This window comes from Trachinotus anak, unplaced genomic scaffold (assembly GCF_046630095.1).
Source record: "Trachinotus anak isolate AG129_WGS33_773 ecotype Australia unplaced genomic scaffold, CSIRO_AGI_Tana_v1 ptg000011l, whole genome shotgun sequence".
Classification (NCBI taxonomy): domain Eukaryota; kingdom Metazoa; phylum Chordata; class Actinopteri; order Carangiformes; family Carangidae; genus Trachinotus; species Trachinotus anak.
This window is the reverse complement of record NW_027273862.1, coordinates 3,738,488-3,760,332: the sequence shown is the minus strand read 5'-3', so window position 1 is coordinate 3,760,332 and position 21,845 is coordinate 3,738,488. Positions and strand designations below refer to the sequence as shown.

Below are 21,845 nucleotides of genomic sequence, written 5' to 3'. Positions count from 1 at the left end.
CTAGAAAATGCAGCTTGTAGCTCCTGCAACCTGAAACCATCGAACCTGGTATTTGACTGTCAGGCGGTGATTCACGAAGACAGACAGCATGAAGAAGAGACTTTAACCGTTTCCAGTGGAATTTCTAGGTCTTACCTTTTTCAGTCGGAGAATCCCTTCCTGTGTCTGCGAGTCGGTGAAAATCTCAAATATGCCTTGTTCATCTCCCTCGATGATGCTGTAAGTCGACTTGGCGTTCTCACCAATGTCTCTGTCATTTGCCTTCACCTTGCCACCCATTTTCCCTAATGGTAGATCTTCAGGTATTACAAACTCATACAGACCTGTGGAGGAAGAGACATAGCTCTTTGGTTTCTAGAAATGTTGATTAAATTAAACAAAATTGCAGAAGCATATTACAGTACTGTATCATCATTAGACATTGCAGCAGTTAGAGGAATTAGCTTCCGAGGAGCCTGTTTGATGAAATTTAGAAGATGACATTTATTTTTCCCAATTATGACCAATCAGAGAAATACTCATTTAGAGCAGCAGTAATTTGCTTCTCCTCGTAATTCGATTGTGAGGTTTAAGGTCATGAAGTTACTCACTTTTAGAGAACTTTGGTGGATTGTCGTTGATGTCTGTGAGTGTGACGGTGACTGTTGTTGTTCCAGACAAGCCCCCCATGTGTCCTCCCATGTCCTTAGCCTGAATGACCACCAGGTACTCCTCTCTCATCTCACGATCCATCCCATGGAGAGCAATTTTTATGGTCGCTGGAAGTGGAAACAGTTCATAACACATTAATGCAATTATAAACATGACTGATATAGTCTGCACATCATTTTAATGATGCTCATGAGAGTATGCACAAAAAGAAAAAAAAAAAACAAGGCATACAGTAACCTTCATGCTCACCTTACTCGCAAGGTTATAACATGCATTATTTCAGACCATGAGTTTACAAAACAAGGACTCCATACTAAGTAGAGGAGAAGAATTCCCTGCAAGTTTATTCTCTGATAAAGTCTCTGTGAGCATAGCAAGGTGGTCATGACTGAGCCAGCTCCAGCTCTGAGAATCAGCTGTGTTTGTTTTCAAATGCGTTGTTTCGCCGTCTGCAGTCATTTGTATTCTGATTGAGTGTGAATTATGCTGTCTGTCTTGTATAATCTTGAATATTGTATGCAGAATGGACCTTATTGACTCTGCCACAGCGCTGAATATAAAAAGGGCTCAGCACCGGCATATACGGATAATCCACTCAGGAAACAGAGGCCTGCAGGATCATCAAATGAATATAAAACCCCTCATAAAAGCCAGGCTTTGGCATGACACCCTGCCTTGGTCCTGAGCTGCCTCAGACAATGAGAATACACTGGGTTATGATGAAAAACATGGGAGGAGTTAGGATGTTGTCTGTGCCTCCATTTTCTATTCTTGAGATAGATATTCCTCAGAGATGTAGCACAATTTCAGGGTCAGTCTTGCTTTTTGGAGGTCACATACAACACTGCAGATCTAACAACTATAGAATGTGAAGGACAAGAGTTGGATATAAGAAAATAACTATCTCATCAACAACACTGCACTGGGGGAAGGAGCTATAACCTTGATGTTCCGAAAATTTAAATGATCAAAACATCAACCCTCTTTTTCCCCATTGTTTCGCTGGCATTTGGGCATTTTTCCTCCACCATAAGAATTACATGTTGCTATTACCATTGGTCTCCATATAGCTCTATAAATCACTATATCTGCACAGAACAAGCAATTTTCTTGATGAAAAAAATGGCACCTTTGGTCACTGTGGGATCAGTACCACAAATCAGTTTGGACCAGCTGGTCATACTGGTGCCATAGACGACAACTCCCAGACCCAAGACCATAAGTTTACTTTCACATTCTATTTCTTGAAGCATATTTCTGTCCCCCAAGTTTGATGCTTTGATTTGAACTCTTTGGGGTCACACTCAACACAACACAATAATAATAATAAAAAAAATAGAATAATCATAATAACAGTAATTACTAAATGAACTTCTGAACTCATTCAAACCTAATTAACATGGACATTGCTCATGTTTTGTTTCCATATGTGTGCCTCAGCAGGCTGTGTTTTTCCAGTCTTCAGCTGTTCAGCGTTGCTGAGCCTGTGCCCACTGCAGCCACAGGTTTCTCTTTCCTAGCTGAAAGGAGTGGAACCTGATGTGGTCGTCTGCTCTTGTATTGCATCCACCTGAGGGTTTGATGTGTTGTGCATTCTGAGTGGTTATCTGAGTTACGGTAGCCTTTCTGTCAGCTCCAACCTGTCTGGCCGTTCTCCTCTGACCTCTCTCATCAACAAGGTGTTTCTGTCCACAGAGCTTCTGCTCACTGGATATTTTTGGTTTTTCACACCATTCTGAGTAAAAAAAACCCTAGAGACCATTGTGTGTGAAAATCCCAGGAGATCAGCAGTTTCAGAAAGACTCTGTCTCGTCTGGCACCAACAATTCTGCCACTGTGAAAGTCACATTTTTTCCTCATTCTGATGTTTGATGTGAACATTTACTGAAGCTCCTGACCTGTATCTGCAGGATTTTATACATTGCACTGCTAACACATGGGGATGCCATCAAACACAGCAAAACAAAAGTCTAAACACTAATTTAGCATCTCACAACTGAATCACCCTTTCAGCACCATGGATAGCGCCACTTGGCAAAGCATGCCAAACCACTTATTTACAAATTCAGTTGAATATAAAATAATATCAAAATGCAACAGTGCAATATGCTGTCAACATAGAAAATAAATAGGCTATTGTCACAGGAGCACGAGTGCTGACAGTGAAAGTCCATTTCTGATTTGGACCAGCATCTAGGAGCATTGTTTAGCTGCCACATCAGTGGGTGGGTAAGAAAATCAAAAACACCAGCAACTGGAAATGAGGCAATACACCCACTGCAGCACGTCACTGCAGCAATAAAAGCCTTGTCAGGAAATAAAGGCTTTCTGTCCAACTGAAATGCTAAAAGGCTAATTTGAAACAGTTACAGGAAGCGTTGATTTTGTATTAACACGTAATGCAGTAACTGTAAAATGGCAAACAGGAGGGAATGAAAAGAAGGCTTCATTCTAAAATCCCAGTACAAGCAGTTATATAACAGAGGCAATTAGAAATAAAGACCTTTTACCCTCTGCAGTTGAGGTAAATAAAGGTCCCGGTCACTACTTGAGGAAATAAATTACATAATAGAAACTGTACTGACTCACTCACTGCAACACTGTGTATGGTACATAGTGCATTTTCTCATACGTACTTATAATTATAGATGGGAAATTTGAAGAGAGTCTGAAGGACAAGCGAGTGAGTGAACATAATCACAGCATCAGAACAAGAAAACATTGAGATTTGAAACCATTAACTTGCTCAATTAGATGAAGGACTTTAATTTAACTCTCCCTCTTATTCGGTGTGCTCTGCTCATAGGAATAAACAAATATATATGGGTGTATGCCTGGTGTGCATAAGCAGCATTCATACTATATGTATTGCATTATGTCACTAGTCTAAACAAAGAAAGTATCAGGAGTCTGGTTTTAGTGTGAGCTTTGACTGACATCAATAAGGTGGACCTACCTTTCACTCACACAACCAAATGAGTCCATAAATAAAAACAGCAACACAAACAAGTCACTCATAGTCTCTCTTCCACACACACACACACACACACACACACACATACATACACACACACACTCAAACATACTTCAGTTATCCTGCTAGAAGCAACACTCTCATCTCTGTTGATCATCGTTAATTATTCAAATTAATTCCTAATCACTGAAAAGGGAGGATAGACAAACACTCATTTCCATAGATATTTGCCTCAACTTTTTTTTTTTTTTTTCCTTCACCGACCATTAACCAAGTGATGAATTGGGGCAGCGTGATGTTTATTTATTTATTGAATGCTTTTCATTTCCAATGTGGTGTTATAAGTGTCAAATGCATTCTAATGGTTGTTTTCCTCTTACCTTTTATTTTTCATTAACATTCATTAAAACATCTGGCTCACTTGAATGAGCCATCTGCATGTGCTCCTCAATTGCACAAAGCGTGAATGCTAATCCTTAAACTGTCCGTTCAGTGCGTTTTCTATGGCCATGTTCCGGCTGCGATGTTGGGATGCCTATAGCGCTGAGGACGAGCCTGATTCCTGTGTGTTGAACCAAGCATTCATCCTAATTATGTACATAAATTTTGAGACTCCCTTTCTTTCGGCTTGTTTATTGTGTGTGCTGCTTTCCAAATTGCGAGTCGTCGATTTCCATCTCATTTCTTATTAATGTCATTTCACCATTATTTAATCATATTGCTTACAGACACATGTTAAAAAGTCAGCTGAAAAAGCAATTAAAGATCCAATCTGGAATCTGTTTGGAGATAACTTTATGCATCATGACGCTGCTGAAGAATTTGCCTTGTGAAGGGAAGAAGTAATTATTATTATTATTATTATTATTATTATTTTGAATTAATAACTCAATGATGTTACAGAGCAGTATATGAGTGCTGGACCATTTAGCATTTAGGACGACCAATCAGCTGATGGAAACAAGCAACTAGGTGATGCAAAGCTCCACTTATGTGAATCATCTGATAATTGTGTAGTTTTACTAATGAATTCCATGCGGCCCTTTGTTGAGTCATGGTGATATTGAATACATCACGATCAGATAGGCTGTGCCATTCAAACCGTCAGCTGACCTAGTTAAACCAGGACAAACATAATAGAGGAACCATTGTATTTGTGTCAGTGTATGGAGGCACATTTTGTCCTCAGCCACCTACACGTGTAGCCCACACTTCCAGCTGGGAGAGGCTGCACATGTATCAGCACTAACTCAACTCCATCCTGGTTCATTATAAGGGCCGATTTTATTATGTCGATTCCAATCACCCATGGGTGATATTGTGTGTGTGTGTGTGTGTGTGTGTATGTTGCTTTTCATTTGTGATGTCATTAACCGCCGTCTGACGAAGCCTGACGAAGATCTCTATAAGATCAAATGTTACATTATTAAATTTACACACTGCATGGGTCTTATTTCCTAGACTTTACTCAGCATATCAGCTGTGTAAGTGTGTTTTTTTTCTTATGTAACACATAAACATTTTTTTTCCTACTATGTGGCTGCATTATTTCACATTTTAATTAAAGCTATACACTCCTCTTTAGCTGTGGAGCAGCCAGTTAATAGACATCTTTTGCCTCAGTGTGCTCAGTGTTTGTGTTTTGCAACCGTGTGCAGCTGCAGAGGGAAGGCGGAGAAGGGAGCAAGCCTGGGAGCCTGCCTGAACAGCAGCCTCATGCAGCGATAATCCACAAGCATCTCAGAAAACAGATGGACTGAGTTACCTGCAGTCCTGTTGTTGTTACACAACTTTTTTTTAAGCTATAACCAACATAGTCAGCTCTCTTTTAGTGTGCATTTGGTAATGCTGTCCCTTATGGGCTTGCTAAGTGAGGTTACATAACTGCATCAACATATACATAGTGGTTAACAACACACATTAACATAGCTGCCATGTGGTCTTGTGGTCTGATAGGTGCTTTTTTAACTATAAATCCCTGTTTTGTCCTTTATGGAAACATATGAATTTTAAGCCTAATGCACCACAACAGAGTGAGATATCCTCAGGTGGGCCAGCAGGTGGGGAAGCTGTTGCATCTCCACCTGCTGGAACCTCTGCAACTTGTAGCACCTGCAGGCAGTGTACATGCATATTAAAAAGCCACCCTCTCACTCACTCCTGTCACCTCAGGTTTTTTTTTTTTTTTTTTCATTTGTTTCATTGAAATCCACAGTATTAGCAGCACAGACACATATACGTCCAACACTCAGGTAACGTTAGAAATCAGTATAAACTAAAGTGAAACTGAACAATGAATGCTAATGAATTATAATGAATTTGATGGTTAAATCTCTTTTAAAAGATGCTGCAGGTAGGATGACCCTCCAGTCTAAACACCAGCAGAGGACGGGTTTCTGTCGATATGCAGGGGAACGTTCATGTATATTCATGTAATCAGGATGTAGATGTCTTGTTGATGTTTAGATGTCACAGTTTAACAAGTGGCCCAGACTTCTCAGCCCAAAAGCAAAACTGATTTCCTTGTAGATCCATCCTAGAAATTATGCTTCACCAATTAAGGTGTGATGACAACATAATCGTCGTCTGGATTATGTTTGGAGGCAACATCATTTTTAGAATGAATGACACGTTGCATTTATTATGAGCAACAGAGTCACTAGGAGGTGGCTGTGGTTCCACTGTCACACTGGAGACTGGGACAAGATCGTGGTTTTGATGAAATGTAAATGAAGATGTTGTCTAACAGACTTTTTATGTAAAAAAAAAAAAAATGCATTGTCTTTGAACATTTCCCTGATATGTTCAGATTCAACATATTGGTTCAACATGTTATTCAATGTTATTCAAATGTGTTTATTAAAAACTGAAGTAGCAGCTTCTGGCACAACTTCACATTTTTCCAAGGTGTATGGAGAAGGGAAAAAGTCTAAAGAGAGAGGAACTTTATTATTAGATTGATGAGCCTGATGAAGGCTACAAGCCTCAAATATGTTAATTAAAAACATTTCCTCCTTTTCTTATCAGAAAACTTAACCCAGACAACATTACATTTCCTTCAAAACACATTTGCTGTTGCTTCATTTCTAGGAGACAGGGTTGCAGAGATTCATATATTTTAATATTTCCATTCAAATCCAGACTTTTGCTCAAGAACAACCATAAAAAAAGAAAGCCTAAAGTTTTTTGCACATTGGGTATGTAAAGCATAATCTAACCCATGCCAATATTTTTTTTTTTCATAATCTAACCCATGCCAATATTTTTTTTTTTTTTTTATAATCTAACCCATGTCAATAATGATAAGAAAACTTTCTTGAGATGCAGCATGTTTCAATATTTTTATCAAAGTTACAATATTTTTGTATGTTGTAAGCACAGGGACTTTTTTTCCCTTTTTTTTTTTTTTTAGAAAAACTTGTTACATTGAAGTTGCAGAGGAAAGCTTGAAAACATTTGGACAATCAACAATTCCAATACTGTTACATTGACTGCTGTAATGTGGTTGTGGTAGTATAACATAGAGTTAGCTATTAGGTGAGAGATTGTCAGAATATTTCATCTTCGTAAAACTTTGCAAAACTTGCAATAATTTTCCACTGCATACTTCTTGCCTACAAGTGGCTACAGTCTGAACACTTGAAAGCTTAAAATCACAGTTCACAGTTGAGGTGGGACCTTACACTGCAAATTTGCATCTATGCACAATAAGTTTGACCCTTCTAAGGTAAAGTTATTCATAAATGTCATTTGGATGCTCTTACCTAAAGACTTGGTCAAACATTGATAGCCCACTACTTGACCTGAGATGACCTCATAAGCTCATTTATCTAAGTTGAAGAAGGTAATGAAAAAGGACAATGTTTAAATACTGAAAGGTTCTGGCCTAATGTGCCCGGTCCTGTCTAGAAGAAAAGGACTATTGAAATAATCCTAAGATGTAATCACTGTCTCACTGTAAAGCCCATTTCTTTCCTTTTTGTCCCATTATGGGCGTGGCGTTCATTCATTGCATTTTGTCATACATTATGCTCTCCATTGGTTAGAAACAGACAAAGGATTTGCACGCTGTATTAATAGCTCCCATTAAATTTAATGAAGCAACGGTTCGATCTCAGACAGATCTTCTTCAGGCTTTGTCAGGCAAACAATGAATAACAGCACAAAGAGCTCCGTTGTCAGCCTGCCCCACAGAGGTGTCGTCCTTTTGTGTCTCTATTTTTTAAAGTCATGGAGATTATAATGGTGCCCCCTTTTATTGGGTGTGTTGCATTTAGCAAGCCATGTCTTCTGTCTTCAATTTGGGATGGAAACACCGACAAGACAACTACTCTGCTCACCTGAATTAGGGTCTACGGAAAAATATGGTTGTCCCTCCAGTATACTGTAGACCAGTTTAGCGCTGTTCCCATACACTGGATCATCGGCATCTGTAGCTGTTACCCGGGTAACTGGGGTACCTGTGGGGCAGAGAGACGGAGTTATGAACTGAGTTAACTCTAGAGGAATTCATCTACATTGCTGTGAAGTGCAGTTTGGACCAGACTATTTGATCCTGTGTGGGTTTGATTCATTCAGAGGTCTCATGTGTCTCATCTGTGTCAGATTTGCTTGATACTTACAATGCACTGCTAACTGCGCCGCTCTCATATATCAGCAGTATATATGAAATCTGAAAGTGTAATCTGCATATTTTTAATTTCCTACGTAAGGGACTGTATTAAAATTCAAAAAAGCAAGGCACGATACAATTGTACGATTGTTTATTGGACCTCTCCCTTGATATAGAAAAACTTGCACCCTCCCTCCTAATATTTCAAACTAATAAAACATTGTTGAATTGGTGCAGCTTGTTTAATAATAAAAACTTGAAGAGCATAAAGAAGTAAAAGTGATGTACTATTTTAAACTTAATATGTAAATGCAACAATAAATTTCACAATATCCACCAAATGTCACATTAGAAATTATGGCAAATTGCACATCCTGAACACTGAAGTCGCTCCATTTTTGTAACAAGAGCTACTAACTGATTATTTATTACTGCTGTCAGTGAGTAAATGAGCTGGGCACAGGTGGCAACTCTGTGATAAATAATAAAAAGGCTGAAATAAAATATAATTTATTTGTGGGAAAATATTCAAAGATGCTTCCGTGTTCTTCCAAAACATTTCAGACAACACTCACTTCAGCAAAAGAATAAAATGCACCACTTTCCCTTTTCTCCACTCGTATCGCTGTAATATTTGTGTACAGTCCCTAACCATTGCAAAAAAAAAATAATAATAATTTTTCAGTCTTCATATATCCAAACTAAAAACAACATGATATTTGAACCAACATGTGTACCCACAAACAAACTGTAACTGGTAAAGTGCCTCCACATACCCTTAATTTGTCTTTCAGTCGTGTGTGTACCGTTCTGGCATCAAAGTGTCAATTACTTGCAGCAAAATATGACATGCCTTCAGATGAAACATGTTATAATGGGTGTCTGGCCTAACTGAGCAAACCAGTCATGTCAGTGCTGATTAGTCATCTAGCCTCTTGTGATGTTTGCTGCTGCTGGATATGATAGCCAGTGTGCAAATCAATGTGATAGTGATGGATGTGTCACATATTTATTATTACACAGCAGGAAAAGTAACCATATCTACAAATGTTGGTTTTAAAGACTTTGCAAACTTTGAATATGCGCACTAACAGGTGTATTTCAGCCCCTGAAAACACATATTGATGGATATGAGCTAATCAAATGTACTTTATGTCTTGGAGCATAATCGCTCTAAAGCAAACATCAAGCCGCTCAAAGAAAAAACTTCACCTTCTTTAAAGGGTTAACATTTGGCACATGTATATAATATCACTAATTTTTTAACACCAGTGCAATCAGCCATTACCCTCACAGCAACAATATTCAGTCTAACAGAAATTAAGTTCTTTATTGAGGTTTTGCAGGAAATGTATGCAGGGACCTTCATCAATATACCAACTCTGCCAAATGCTCAAGGCAAATCACAAAATAGATTAGTGAGAATTCAATCCACCATTGACAGCTCCATTATAAGGTATCAGGAAAAAAAACCTGAATACAAAGTGACTATTAACGCAATTAAACGTATCCATTTTAAATCACAGTGACCTAGCTCCTCATCAGTCTCAGTGTGAGGGAGTGTGTGTACCAGAAGGAGAGGGGAAAAAAAGAAGCACGTGCTGACAGAGAGCAATGTTGGCAGGAAGCTACAGATGGTATGGAAATTGTTTCTGTGAAAGATGTTTGGAGGTGTTCTGACAACAAAGGGAGATGTCCTCTGTCACGGACAGCGCAGGTCCTGCCACAAGCGCCTAAGTCCGTCCACTGTAGACAAAAAAGGCCTGTAGTTATGACCTGTGCCAAGTCGCGCTAGCGACTTTTGGCTCTGACACTATAATTCAGAGGTTCCAGTCATGAATTAAAAATAGTCAATAGACAATAAAAAAAAAAAAAAAAAATGTAGTGCCATATGTGATGGATTGGCACATTGGCTTTTTTCGCTGCCTCTACAAGCACTGAAACAACCTCCAACTGACCTGCTGACTGATATAGAGCACAGTGACGAGTTAAAGGTCCCATGTTGTATAAAGGTACATTTCCATGTCTTTTTTGATTATAAAGCAGGTCTAGGTTCTATATTAATACTGTGAAAGTATCAAAGCCTCAGTCCACAGAGAAATGCACACAGCCTGTATTCAGACACTGAGCCTTAAAACAAGCCGTCAGGACTTCTGTAACATTGTGATGTCACAACAAATAAGTCACCGCCCTCAGCCATGCCCCAAGCCTGGACCACCTGGACCCACCATCCAACCAAGTGTTTCTCTGAAATCTACTATATTGTTATTCATTCACTCAGAAAACAGTCAGCCACCGACGCGTTGTTACTTTAACTCCAGAGAGAAGCCTGAGAGAGGAGATGTAAAACAACATTGAGATGTTTTATGGTACTTAATACTACAAATATATCTCCTAATGGATATCAACACTTCAAATAAAACACAGGATAATATACATCTAACTTATGGGGAGTTTAAATCAAACTGGGAAAATTATATCAAAACAGGAAAAAAAGAACATTTCCACCCCTGCAAAACAGAAAAGGCCTTTCATAAATAGCAGTTCACTAAAGATGTTTTTTTCAGATCCACATGCTACTGTTTCTGAACTCATCTCCCTCTTTATGCCGTCAGCTACACGTGTCCACCATTGATTAATAGTCACTGCTGTGTCTGTGGTCCTGCAACAGCAAAACAAAGCAAAAGCCACCTTTACACTCTAACTGGAGTAGGAGTTTCACTGTTGCAACCCAATTATTTCACAGTGAGAGAGCCTCAAGTGGTCCTCTGAGACAGAGGTGTTCTAGTAATTCATAGTCTTATCATGACCTATGCTGTTGTGTTGCCAAAGCTTACCTTGTAAATTTCCTACTGCTTGTTATACCCCATGCCTTTTGCAGTGTTTAGATCACAGCAGATCAATGAGCTCTCTTTGTTTCTGTGTTTCTGCTGTGTTTCAACAAAAGCAGCACATTATAACTGGATGTCAGCTGCTGATACACTTGGAATTTTCTCCGCTTACAGCACTTACTCTCGGTTTACATGAAATAAACTGTGAACTGTGATATTGTGGTTATTTTACATTAGGTACTAACACACTTATTGCATTGGCTGTACTCACTGTGAGCCGCATGTGTTTGTTGAAAATGTACACACCACATTTACAGTATATGAGGTGAACCAAGGCCGCCTAAAAACCTCGGCAGCACTTGAAAATTCCCCCCAAATGTGTTAGATAAGTAAATAAAATATGAAACAAATTGGTTGACATAATGTAAGGAAACATAATTAGATGAATTATATTCCACAGATGTGCACAATAATCCAAATTGGTGCACTCATGCAGTAATACTGGGAGGCAAATTATATCCTCCGTGCCATAGGTGTTTGCCAATTGTCAAATGAATAAAATGAAAGACAGCTAAGGAAATTGCACCTTTTTTTTCCCAGAGATACAGAGCCTTATCTGCCTTAAAGTTAAATTACTACCACTACAGAGGGAGAAGGCAGCCATCTACACATCCCTAATTATGAAAAGTACCTTCGTACTTCTAAAAGGTGTCTGACTATTGCAAACAGGCTTTATAAATTCAGTTACACTATGGATTGAAGCGGGGGTAGTAGAGGGTAGGAAAAAATCTTCATAAAAACAGTGGAACTGGTGAAGCATGAAATAGCTCCCTCTTTCTTTCCCTCCCACAGGGGTAAAATGCTCCTCACCACCCCTGATAAAAAAATGAAGGATTAGGAAAGCCAGTGTTTTGGTCCTATTTCAAATCACTGCAGATTAGTTCATCCTTCCCCTTGATAATGCACAGAAATTCCGGGGACACTGCAGAGATGGATGCAGCTGTAGGCCAGGCAATGGGCACAGAAACTCAATTGTAGGAGGGACATTGTCTCTGGCTTTTATTTGAAGCCTGTAGCATTGTAGCAATTACAATAATAGCAACACAACACCTTTAAACTTCCGGGGATGAAAAAGCTGAATGCTTGCTAAAAACAAAAGATGTGCGGGGAGGAATTAGCTATGTAAAAAGCCTACAATGGAAAATGTAAACATAGAATGCATGAAGTCCCGTGCGCTCTATTGGTTTGGCAGCTTTACAACCTGAAAAATGTTACTTACTGGACACACCATTCTTGGTCAAACCTGTTAGAGATGTGGAAGTACCTGCAATCATACTATTTCTGGTCTAAATGGATTTGTCTCAGGCTTCTCCTGCTGCCTAGCAGATGCCCAGACACTGAGAGACTGCATATAACCTTCTCTTGGGAAAGCAAATCTCCTTCTGTTAGTTTGGGCAGTAACTCACAGGATGACACACATTAAAGCATGTATGAAAATAAAGCCTGCATTCACGGTTGTTTTCCCACACTGAGTGTAATCTCATTAATCACATCCTCAAGTTCACAGGATTTAATACCATGCCAATGATTTAAGCATGCATCATTTTCAGAGGTGCTATTACTGTATATGAGGTATTTACATCAACTTTACAGCTGTTGTTTTTTTTTTTTTTTTTGGTCGAAGGGCCTGTTGTTCCTGAATGGCCCCCAGAATAAAGACATGGGGGTCTAGCCTTCTATTTTATCAGCCGACATGAATAATAGGGCACACACTTCCTATTTACTCTGTAAGCAGGCTCAGTGATAGGAAATCAATAGGAATCTCCCTTGAACCAGGGAGGGGATAAATTGGGGGATGCAACACGATGTGACACACAATGGCAGTGGAAGGACATTGAAACTTATTTCTATGACCTGCTTATTTCCATAGAAGCATTGCAAGGATAATCAAACAGTGGAAGGTCATTAATTAATTAAAAAAAATACAGCTTTATCTACAAATAAGAGGTTTTTGGACTAGCCAGGAGTATCTCCACCATTAAAACAGCAAGATTTCAGGAAATGAATGAGCATGATTGAGTGTCCAAAATATTAAAATGTGAGATGCTCATTTACCCCAACTAGTGGCCGCTGGATGATGGAAGGAAACTGAGGAATACTTTGTTTTCTTGTTGAGTAACCACAAACAATAACCATGAGCTCCTCCACAATTAAGTGCGTTAAAAAAAAACAACAAAAAAAACTGGATGAAATAAAACATCATACTACTGTAGAAAAATTACTCTGCAAAAATCTACTTTATGAGATACTCTGCAAAGTGCAAAAATCCACATTGCACAAAATTATTACCAAGTATTAATTATAATATTTGTAGGCACACAGGTTTTATTTTCCAGTTGATCTAACAAGAACATGAGCTACTTTTTTTTTTTTTTTTTTTTTTTGCTTAGAATTCATCCTTAGTACAACTCAGCAAACACACCACAGGGAAGCACTCTCAGCTCAAATACCATCATACCTATAATCACTCAAAAGAATGTGTCATTACAGTTCTTTTACTATTGCTGGAATGCTAGATTCTTGACAATATCCCTACGTCCAACAAGCGTGGTAGCTGTGTAACATCCCAGCTCTGCTCAGCTCGGACCAGCTCAGAGGCGTGAAGGGTAGAAGACAGGGGGCATTCATATGTATGCAGGCACTGAGCCATAGAGAAGGGATATCACTGAGGCATGGGGAGAGCTGTGGGCTGCATGAGGCGTGGGGCTAACAGTGCCCTGCTGTGAGCCCTACCCGGGTAAAACAATACTGTTTATGTCTGACTGGCTTTACACTGCAGGGGTTGAAAGAGAGAGGGAGAAACACAGTGAGAGAGGGGCAGAGGGGCAGAAGTGGGCCTAACAGCACAGAATTGTGGACAGTTTATTTCTACTGTATATGCATAAAGCAGATATTAGATGTTACAAAGTTTTCTTTGAAGAAAAAAAAATGAACACACAACACACTACAGCTATTAGTCAACAGCAGGTGCGAGCAGCTAAAAAAGTAAAAATGCTGTTGACTCAGAAGAACTGAACAGACGTGGCTGTTTTTGATCATTTAATAAAGAAATAAATAAATAATGAAATTTGCTGTTGTAAAATGTCAGCTTGTTGGCTACAAGCGTAAACTTGGTGTAAACAAAGTTGCACACAATCTAGCTGCTACAAGCTAGCAGCTAGTACCTGGAACATGTCAAGGTTGGATGTTTTGCTAAATTAGCCTGCTAGGTACACAGCTGTCTAACAAGATAGCAGCTATTTACAGGATATTATTGTAGTGAAAGTGCTTCTAATTAATGTTATTATTAATGGGTCAGAGCCACCTATACAATCACTATTTTCAACTGGAAACTGTTAACATCACCTGCCCTATTAAATGCTCTATTGTGAACAATAGAGCATTTAGAAGCTAGCGAAATTAGACATGTATATAATTATATAAATTATATCATATTCAACCAATATGCCACAATAGTGTTCTGATGTTTAGAGAGAAAACACCCAGTATGAAGTTACAAACTAAAAATTGACCATTTATAAGGAGAGCTATTTCATAAACTTAAAAGTTTCATTTTAACAATGCATCAATGTATCAATCAACCCCCCACCCCCAACCCCCTCATTTGTTCATAAAAGGTCATGTTACAGTTTATGTAGGCTGACATTTACAAAACAAAAAATAGCTTGACACCAAACAAGCATCTCTGTGTACTCGTTCAGCATGTAAGTGCTAAAAAACATCCAATTATAATGTCATATCTGTGTCATATCTGTGTCATTGTATTGTTTACATATCATTTGACTCGCATAGTCTATCATGGTTTTCTAAATGTCTATTTCACACAATTATGTGACGCTGTGTTGGCCCTGCATCCAGCATTTTTATATCTGTCTTAGGCACACTCTTTGAAACGCAGAAAGCCTGCTGAGCCTCTCACTAGCATTATAATGTTTGCACTCAGGTACATTTTTGACATTGTGTTGGAAAAATCTTCACAGTTAATTACTTTATTTTTTTCCCTCACTTGCTGTCAGCGATAATTTGATTACTATCAACAATTAGACTTCTTGATTGTGGAGTGACATGATTAAATGTGAAAAAGCCGTCTATTATACAGAAATTACAAACCTCAGAATGCATTCATTGGGCAATTAGACAATTGTTCAATGAAGCCATGTAATAAATTATGTTAACTCCTGCTCTCCTGTCATTTACTATTAGTCTGTGTTTTTTTTTTTTGTTTTTTTTTTTTGGGCAGTAAATAGTTTTCATCTGGTCTCATTGCTATCGCTTTTCTTACAACAGCACATTGCAAACTAATGTAATGAACCCAAGCATAGTGCAAATGTAATAATGCATCTCATGGCAATGACTGTTTAAATGAGTCCAGCCTTCACTTAGCCTCAGTTCACCCCCCCCCCTCCCACTTTCTAGGTCAGAAAGCTGGCGTGCCAAACCCTTTTTCTGAAATGGCTGGTCTGTGGGGCTGGACTGTCCCCTGATAGCGCCATTGCGGTGACAGGAAAGTGATTATGTATTGATCATGATCACATAGACACTGGTGTAGCTCTCTCTCCTGTCTGTGGGCAGAGAGGATAATAGCTCATGATCAGACAGGGAGACTGACAGCGCATCTCTGCAGGCAGTGCCACCAGCTTTATTTTTGGACAGTGGCACCTATTTGATTGAAATGCATGTGCACGGATGGGGAATAATGCAAGAATTAAGAGGTGATTAGCACTGTGAGGCAGAGTGTTGTCAAATACAAAGTGCAGTGCTGCTGTAGTGCGGCAGGCCAAAGCTCTTGATAACACAGAAACGGTTGTAACGAGGTGGAGAAAACAAGCGTGGCGAGACATCCTTTCATCCATCCATCCATCCATCCATCCATCCTCATTCATCTATTCTCTCAGAGGAGAAGATGACATACTTGGAGGACCGCCAGTTGATTTTCAAAGCCAGTTTTAGATTCCTGGGCTGCAGATGGGCATTTATGGCAACACTGCAGATGGGCATTAAGGGAAACCCTTAAACAAATAAGCATGCTCATAAACAACTGGCATGTGCAAACTTTTTGTCATTTGCCAGAGTACTCTCAAACCTCCCACCCCTTCATTTGTCACCATTTCCACCAAACACTCATACGTTCCACAGCCCGGGCTGTGAGTAAAAGTGGAGGCTCTACTGTCCCATGATGTTTTGTATTTATATCAGGAGGATGTAAGTATTTCAGATTGCAGGGAGGCACGGTAAATGATTGCAATGCAGGGAAAAACATGGTCTCCCTTGGTCCATCAGTCTTTATAACAGGACTAATGCACACTCATGCTAAACTGATAGTTTCAGCAGGGCCGCAGGATGCAGCTGAGGAACAGGGCAAATGAGTGAGGAGGAACCCCCTGCGGAGGCTGAAAAGATCAGGATATACTGTACGTGTTTATATCAGGACGTAACACACTTTTCAAAATTAGACTTGGCCAACATGGGCCAGAGGAGAGCTTCCAAAAGGAAAAAAAATGTATCTTAAAGATAAGATATGGTTGTCAGCATCCAAGAAATTGCTCCCCAGAGTCAATGATGGATAAGGGATGCTGCGCTTTTGAAGAGCAAGGGGACCGTCACACTTAAGCACTTACATTGTCATTGTTGTAGTACAATTACTAGTCTTTCACAAGACAGAGAGGGAGCCGTCACAGAGAAACAAGGGACAGCATGTGCGCCTGTGTTTGTGTGCTTGTCTGTGTGTGTGTGTGTGTGTGTGTGTGTGTGTGTGTGTGCATGACATCCTTTTTCAAGGAGTTGGCTACTGAGTCTGCTGCCTTGACAAGGCGTTTACAGGAACGGCAGGAACAAAATAATTAAGAGGGTCCTTTGTTCCCCACTGATGGCCGTGACATATGCCGCCATTTTAAAGGGTTGTGTCATTGATTCACTTTAATTAGTTCATAGGAAATGTGTGCAACATGCAGATAGAGTTCAGGATTGGAAGTCGAGGACGGAAAATTGGGCACTTCACATGTTTAATTGCTCCCGAGGCATTTACAATGGCAAGGTAATAACAAAGAATAAGGCAAAGTATATTTTCTAATGAACAACTTTATCATGGGTAAATGAACAAAATGTTGCTTAATTTGAGAACTCTGCCACAGGGGCAGGGGTGTTTAATGTGAATTATGCTTCCCCAATAAAAAAAAAAAAAAAAAAAAAAAAAAGGAAAAAGAAAAAAACAAGTTTCAGCATAATGCAAAACTGTGGTGGGAAATGAACTTGCGGTTAATATTTACTACATCAGCACTAGCTCCTGAGAGTGGAAACCAACCGGAGATCAAAGTTATTACTTAATACCAGAAATGAATTACTTATGTATACACTGTTGCCAAAATGCCCTTAACAAGGCTTGTAGCCCAATACAGTTCCAGCTGAGCTGCTCAGAGGCCAACCCCCAGTGTGTGTGTGTGTGTCTGTGTGTGTGTGTGTGTGTGTGTGTGTGTGTGAGTGAGTGTCTGTGTTTCTATAGTTCTGTGTGTGTTGGTGTGTTAGCACAGCCACAGGCAGTATTATAGGAAGCAGGACAGGATTATGGTCATGTCAAGAAACGAGAGGAAGCATATAACAAAATGAACAATGTGATGTTATTATTAGGGAGTGGATTCAGTAATCATATGTGTTTTGCTACAGTTGCATTTTTCATCCTTTATGAGGAAAAAAGTAAAAAATAGAACAATATCTATATCATAGGTCCTATATTTTACACATGTTCTGTGTTTTATTTGAAGTGTTGATATCCAGAAGAAGATTTATTTTAGATTTTAAGAACCAAAACCTATCTCAGTGTAGTTTTACATCTCCTCTCTCAGGAGCTCCAATACCAACAGGTCAGTGAGCCGATCAGAAGAGAGGCTGGACTACGGCTTTGATACTTTCACAGTATTAATATAGAACCTAGACCTGCTTTATAATCAAAAAACACATGGAAATCTCAGTTTATACAATAAGGGACCTTTAAATGAATCTGACAAAATTATTAAGAGAGGCGTGACACAACTAGACAAGATAACAAAATGCTCCATATAAACAAAAATATATAACAAGAAGGAAATCTGAATAGTATCATGTCCTGCCCACTTAAAGTCCCTGTTTGAGGATTCTTACTTAACCACAAACTGCACAGTTTCCCTGCTGGTCTATCAAGTTCTCACAGCCAGTTAGCAGCAAATGTCCTCAGAATCAAATCCTCCTGCCAACCATTAGGCCAGATCAGTAGGAGAGACAGAACAAATGATATCTCAGCAAACTCCCCTTGATGCCCAGACAAAAAGAAAGAAACAGACAGCACTGTGCAGACATGGAAGAAGCCTTGCCAGTATAAGATGGGGAAGAACACAAAACCAAATAATTGACTTTTTTTTCCACAGTGAGTTAATTCAATCAATTTTCAAATAACAATGTTGATCAAAGTTTGTGTTTATTTTTTATAAAGGCCCATTTTCTCAATCAGCTTCCTATGAAACACAATGGAGTCATAGATGAACACAAAATAATCTGCCAAGGCTTTGGTTCACATGAGATGAGAGATTTCTGAATTCTTGTCTGTTTTCTTATCACTGGTTTGAAGTGAATGAGGCTCAACTATAAAAAGGTGATGTCGTGTTTCTATGCAAAAACACTAAGAATTTTTTCAACAGACGATGTTTGCTTATGTTACCAGGCCACTGTCTGTCAAATCTGGTCACACTCCACCCACACAGACCTGATGAAGCAGCGGAGCTGAGATCTGCAGTGTTATAACCAAGGATTTTTTTTTTCTCCAGAACTTTGATTATTGTTTATTTAGACTTGAAAATTACATATTATCGAGAAAAACAAACAAACAACAAAACTTAAATGCTGTATCACAATAAAGTAAAGAAACAATCATAGAACAATCAGATTTGAGGAAAATGACCTGAGTATGTGGCTAAAATTGACTAAAACTAATACTAAGTCATGAGAAAATGACTAAATTTATACCAAAGGAATCTATTAATGTTGTGCTGGCCTCACCCCAAACAGCCTCTCAAGAGATTTCACTGTCACAGACAAATTTCCAATGTAGGAATAAAATCATGAAAGTTTTGCTAGAGTTGCAGCATGCTCCCATCATCTCGATCGTTTGGTGTAAGGTGATCATCTGAGCTTTCTTAAGTCAGTGTTTTTCATCTTAACGTTCCGATAAAATCAGACACATTTAATATTATTCTTCATTTTTAGTCTTGGCTCTTGCAAATAGTGACGTTCAATGATGTGAACACTGTTGACTTCTCCAGAACCAAACAGGAAGCAGCAAACCAAGTTGATAGTTGGACAGAGTGAGTTGTTTGGTGTGAGGCATTAAATACATAAGGGAGGCAAGAGTAATTGGACATAAGGAAAATAGTTTCAAAATAAAACAGGAAATCATAAATACAATATCCAAACAGTCATTTCAGGGGTCAATCATGACAATTATAGAGTTATTATCTCATATAATAATAATAATAACTAAAAACTCTTATGACAAATTGTGTTTAGATTTAGAGTGTCAGACTTTAGTCTTTTCAAAGTCTTCTAGTGTATGGTAGGAATTAGATACATTATCATACACTAATTTAAAAAAAAGAAAAAAACTCGTTGATAAACATCTCTTCATAGACTATAACTATCCACAGTTGCTGCCACGTAGAGTCAGTGTTTAGTTAATACTCAAGGGTTTAAAGAAAATGTCCATTAACTTTAGGTGTAAGTGTGAACATTCACATTCTTTCAGAGTTTGTAATTTTCATATTCTGGGGGCAGCAGCAACAGCAGCACTAAGGATGATGTTTCATTAAAAACAAAGGACAGAGTTGGAGGGAAGCGATGTGGTCACTCCCTCAGCATCGACTCCCCCAGACTGCTGCAGTGCACGAAGATGTTCTCAGTCAGTTCTATATTTTCTGTTCTTGCAGCTTGCAGAAGTAAAATAAAGCCCCAAGCATCTCCATGACAGTGGTGGCACCCAGCCTGTGGCCCATAACTCCAGCAATTGGCCCATCTCAAAGCAACATGTGACAGGGGTCCTTCACCTCCCACGCAACCGCATTAAGACACTGAACTCCACTGAATCCAGTCGCATTGTGGGATTTAGCAGCGAGCACCGTCTAACTAATATACTCTGTCATCTGACAGCCGTCCTGGAGGGAGAAGGGTTAAAGCGTTTTCCCAGGGGAATGCTGAAACGTAGTATGTCTACGTGACTGGTGACTTAATGTCTCCGTCAGCCGGTGAGAGCGGTGCTATGCTGCTGTCTGACAAGCAATCCATCACAGAGAACACACAGACAGAAAGCTGCATGCAGCCACATAAAGTGTCCGCACGACAGACATGCTAAAATACACACCTACAGACGCACGCCAACACACACACACTCACACCTACATCTGTGATGGAGAGAGTCCTTACTCTTGTTAACATGAAAATGGTCCTAAAGCACAGGAAGACAGACAGAGTCCAAACACCCAACACACCTCTAAACTCAAAGCAGGTGGCCAACAAAAAAAAGGGGGAACAATAAATGACAGAAGAGGAGAGCGACAGAAATAGTAGAATGTGGATTTACACCCCTGGTAATCCCAAGGTTTGTTTACACCAGAAGTGAAGTGAAATTTTAAAGGGCTATCTCTGTAGTGTGCTGGAGAGCAGATTCACCCAATTACACAGCAGCCCCCAGTGTGACATAGTAAACCTGCTGTAGGATTGACTGTTTGTGTGTGTGCGTGTGGCTTTGTGTGTGTGCATGTGTGTGTGTGTGTGTGTGTGTAGACATCAGACTGTGACTGTGGTAAAACCACAAACTGACTAAATCCATACAGCAGCGTTGAGAGCAGTACAGCTACCAGTGCTCCAATACACAAACAGCCAGAGCAGAAGAAGTGTGTGCGATGCCACAAATCAGCCGCCTGCCTGACAGCAAGACAGGAGGGTGAAGCACAGAGTAACCACACCTGAATTAAGTACTGGTCCACAATAAAATTCGACACAAATAGAACATTTAAAGTAAGACCTGAACATGAAATGATAAAAAAAAGAAAACGTTAAAAATTTCACTACAAGCAAGGCCAAAAATGTCTATGATAAAATAAAAGCATGGCAGACAGCTCTTCTTTCTTTCTCTGTTTTTCTTCTTTTTGTTGTTAACTTGCTCTTCATTGTATCGCTGAGGCATGCAGCTGAGGCATGGCAACAACTGTAAAAGCCAGGCGAGGGGCTTTAGTTAATGGGGACAGACATCAAGAGGAGGGCCTCGCCCTTGCTGGAGATTTGATCCTTTCGTCTTATCAGCTTCTTTTTCAAATGACCTTGCTGTACGGACTTTTATGCCTCTCTCCTTTATTCTCTGCAGGTGATTGGATGGCCTCTCTAGTCTCAAATCTCTGCCACCTTGATGAATGTGTTCCACCCCCATTTATGTTGCATTGACCAATCCCCTCTGCTACCAGCTACAGAACGCCACATGAATCTTGTCTGTAGCCACTTGAAGCTGTACTCACACACACTCACACATACACACACATACACACCACATACAAAAAAAACATCAAATAAAGATATTGCTAAGTCCATTTTTTTCCTCTTCATGTCATTTTTTTCTTGTTTCTCTTACTGTTAAATTAAGTCTACACAGCCCTTTGTGGGAGCCACATGCAATTTTAAGAAGTGCTATTATCTCTTTCAATGG

At 39.4% G+C, this 21,845-nt stretch overlaps 1 protein-coding gene across 2 annotated transcripts in view; it reads right to left on the bottom strand.

The window, feature by feature from the left end:
• The window catches only part of cdh8 (cadherin 8), a 99,708-nt gene that overhangs the window by 24,819 nt on the left and 53,044 nt on the right, over positions 1-21,845 (bottom strand). For both annotated transcript variants that reach the window (XM_071489246.1, XM_071489247.1), the window contains exons 4-6: positions 7,966-8,085; positions 591-758; positions 136-323 (exon numbers count right to left, since the gene is read on the bottom strand). In XM_071489246.1, the coding sequence (XP_071345347.1) occupies positions 136-323; positions 591-758; positions 7,966-8,085 (476 nt within the window). The remainder of the gene's footprint in view (positions 1-135; positions 324-590; positions 759-7,965; positions 8,086-21,845) is intronic.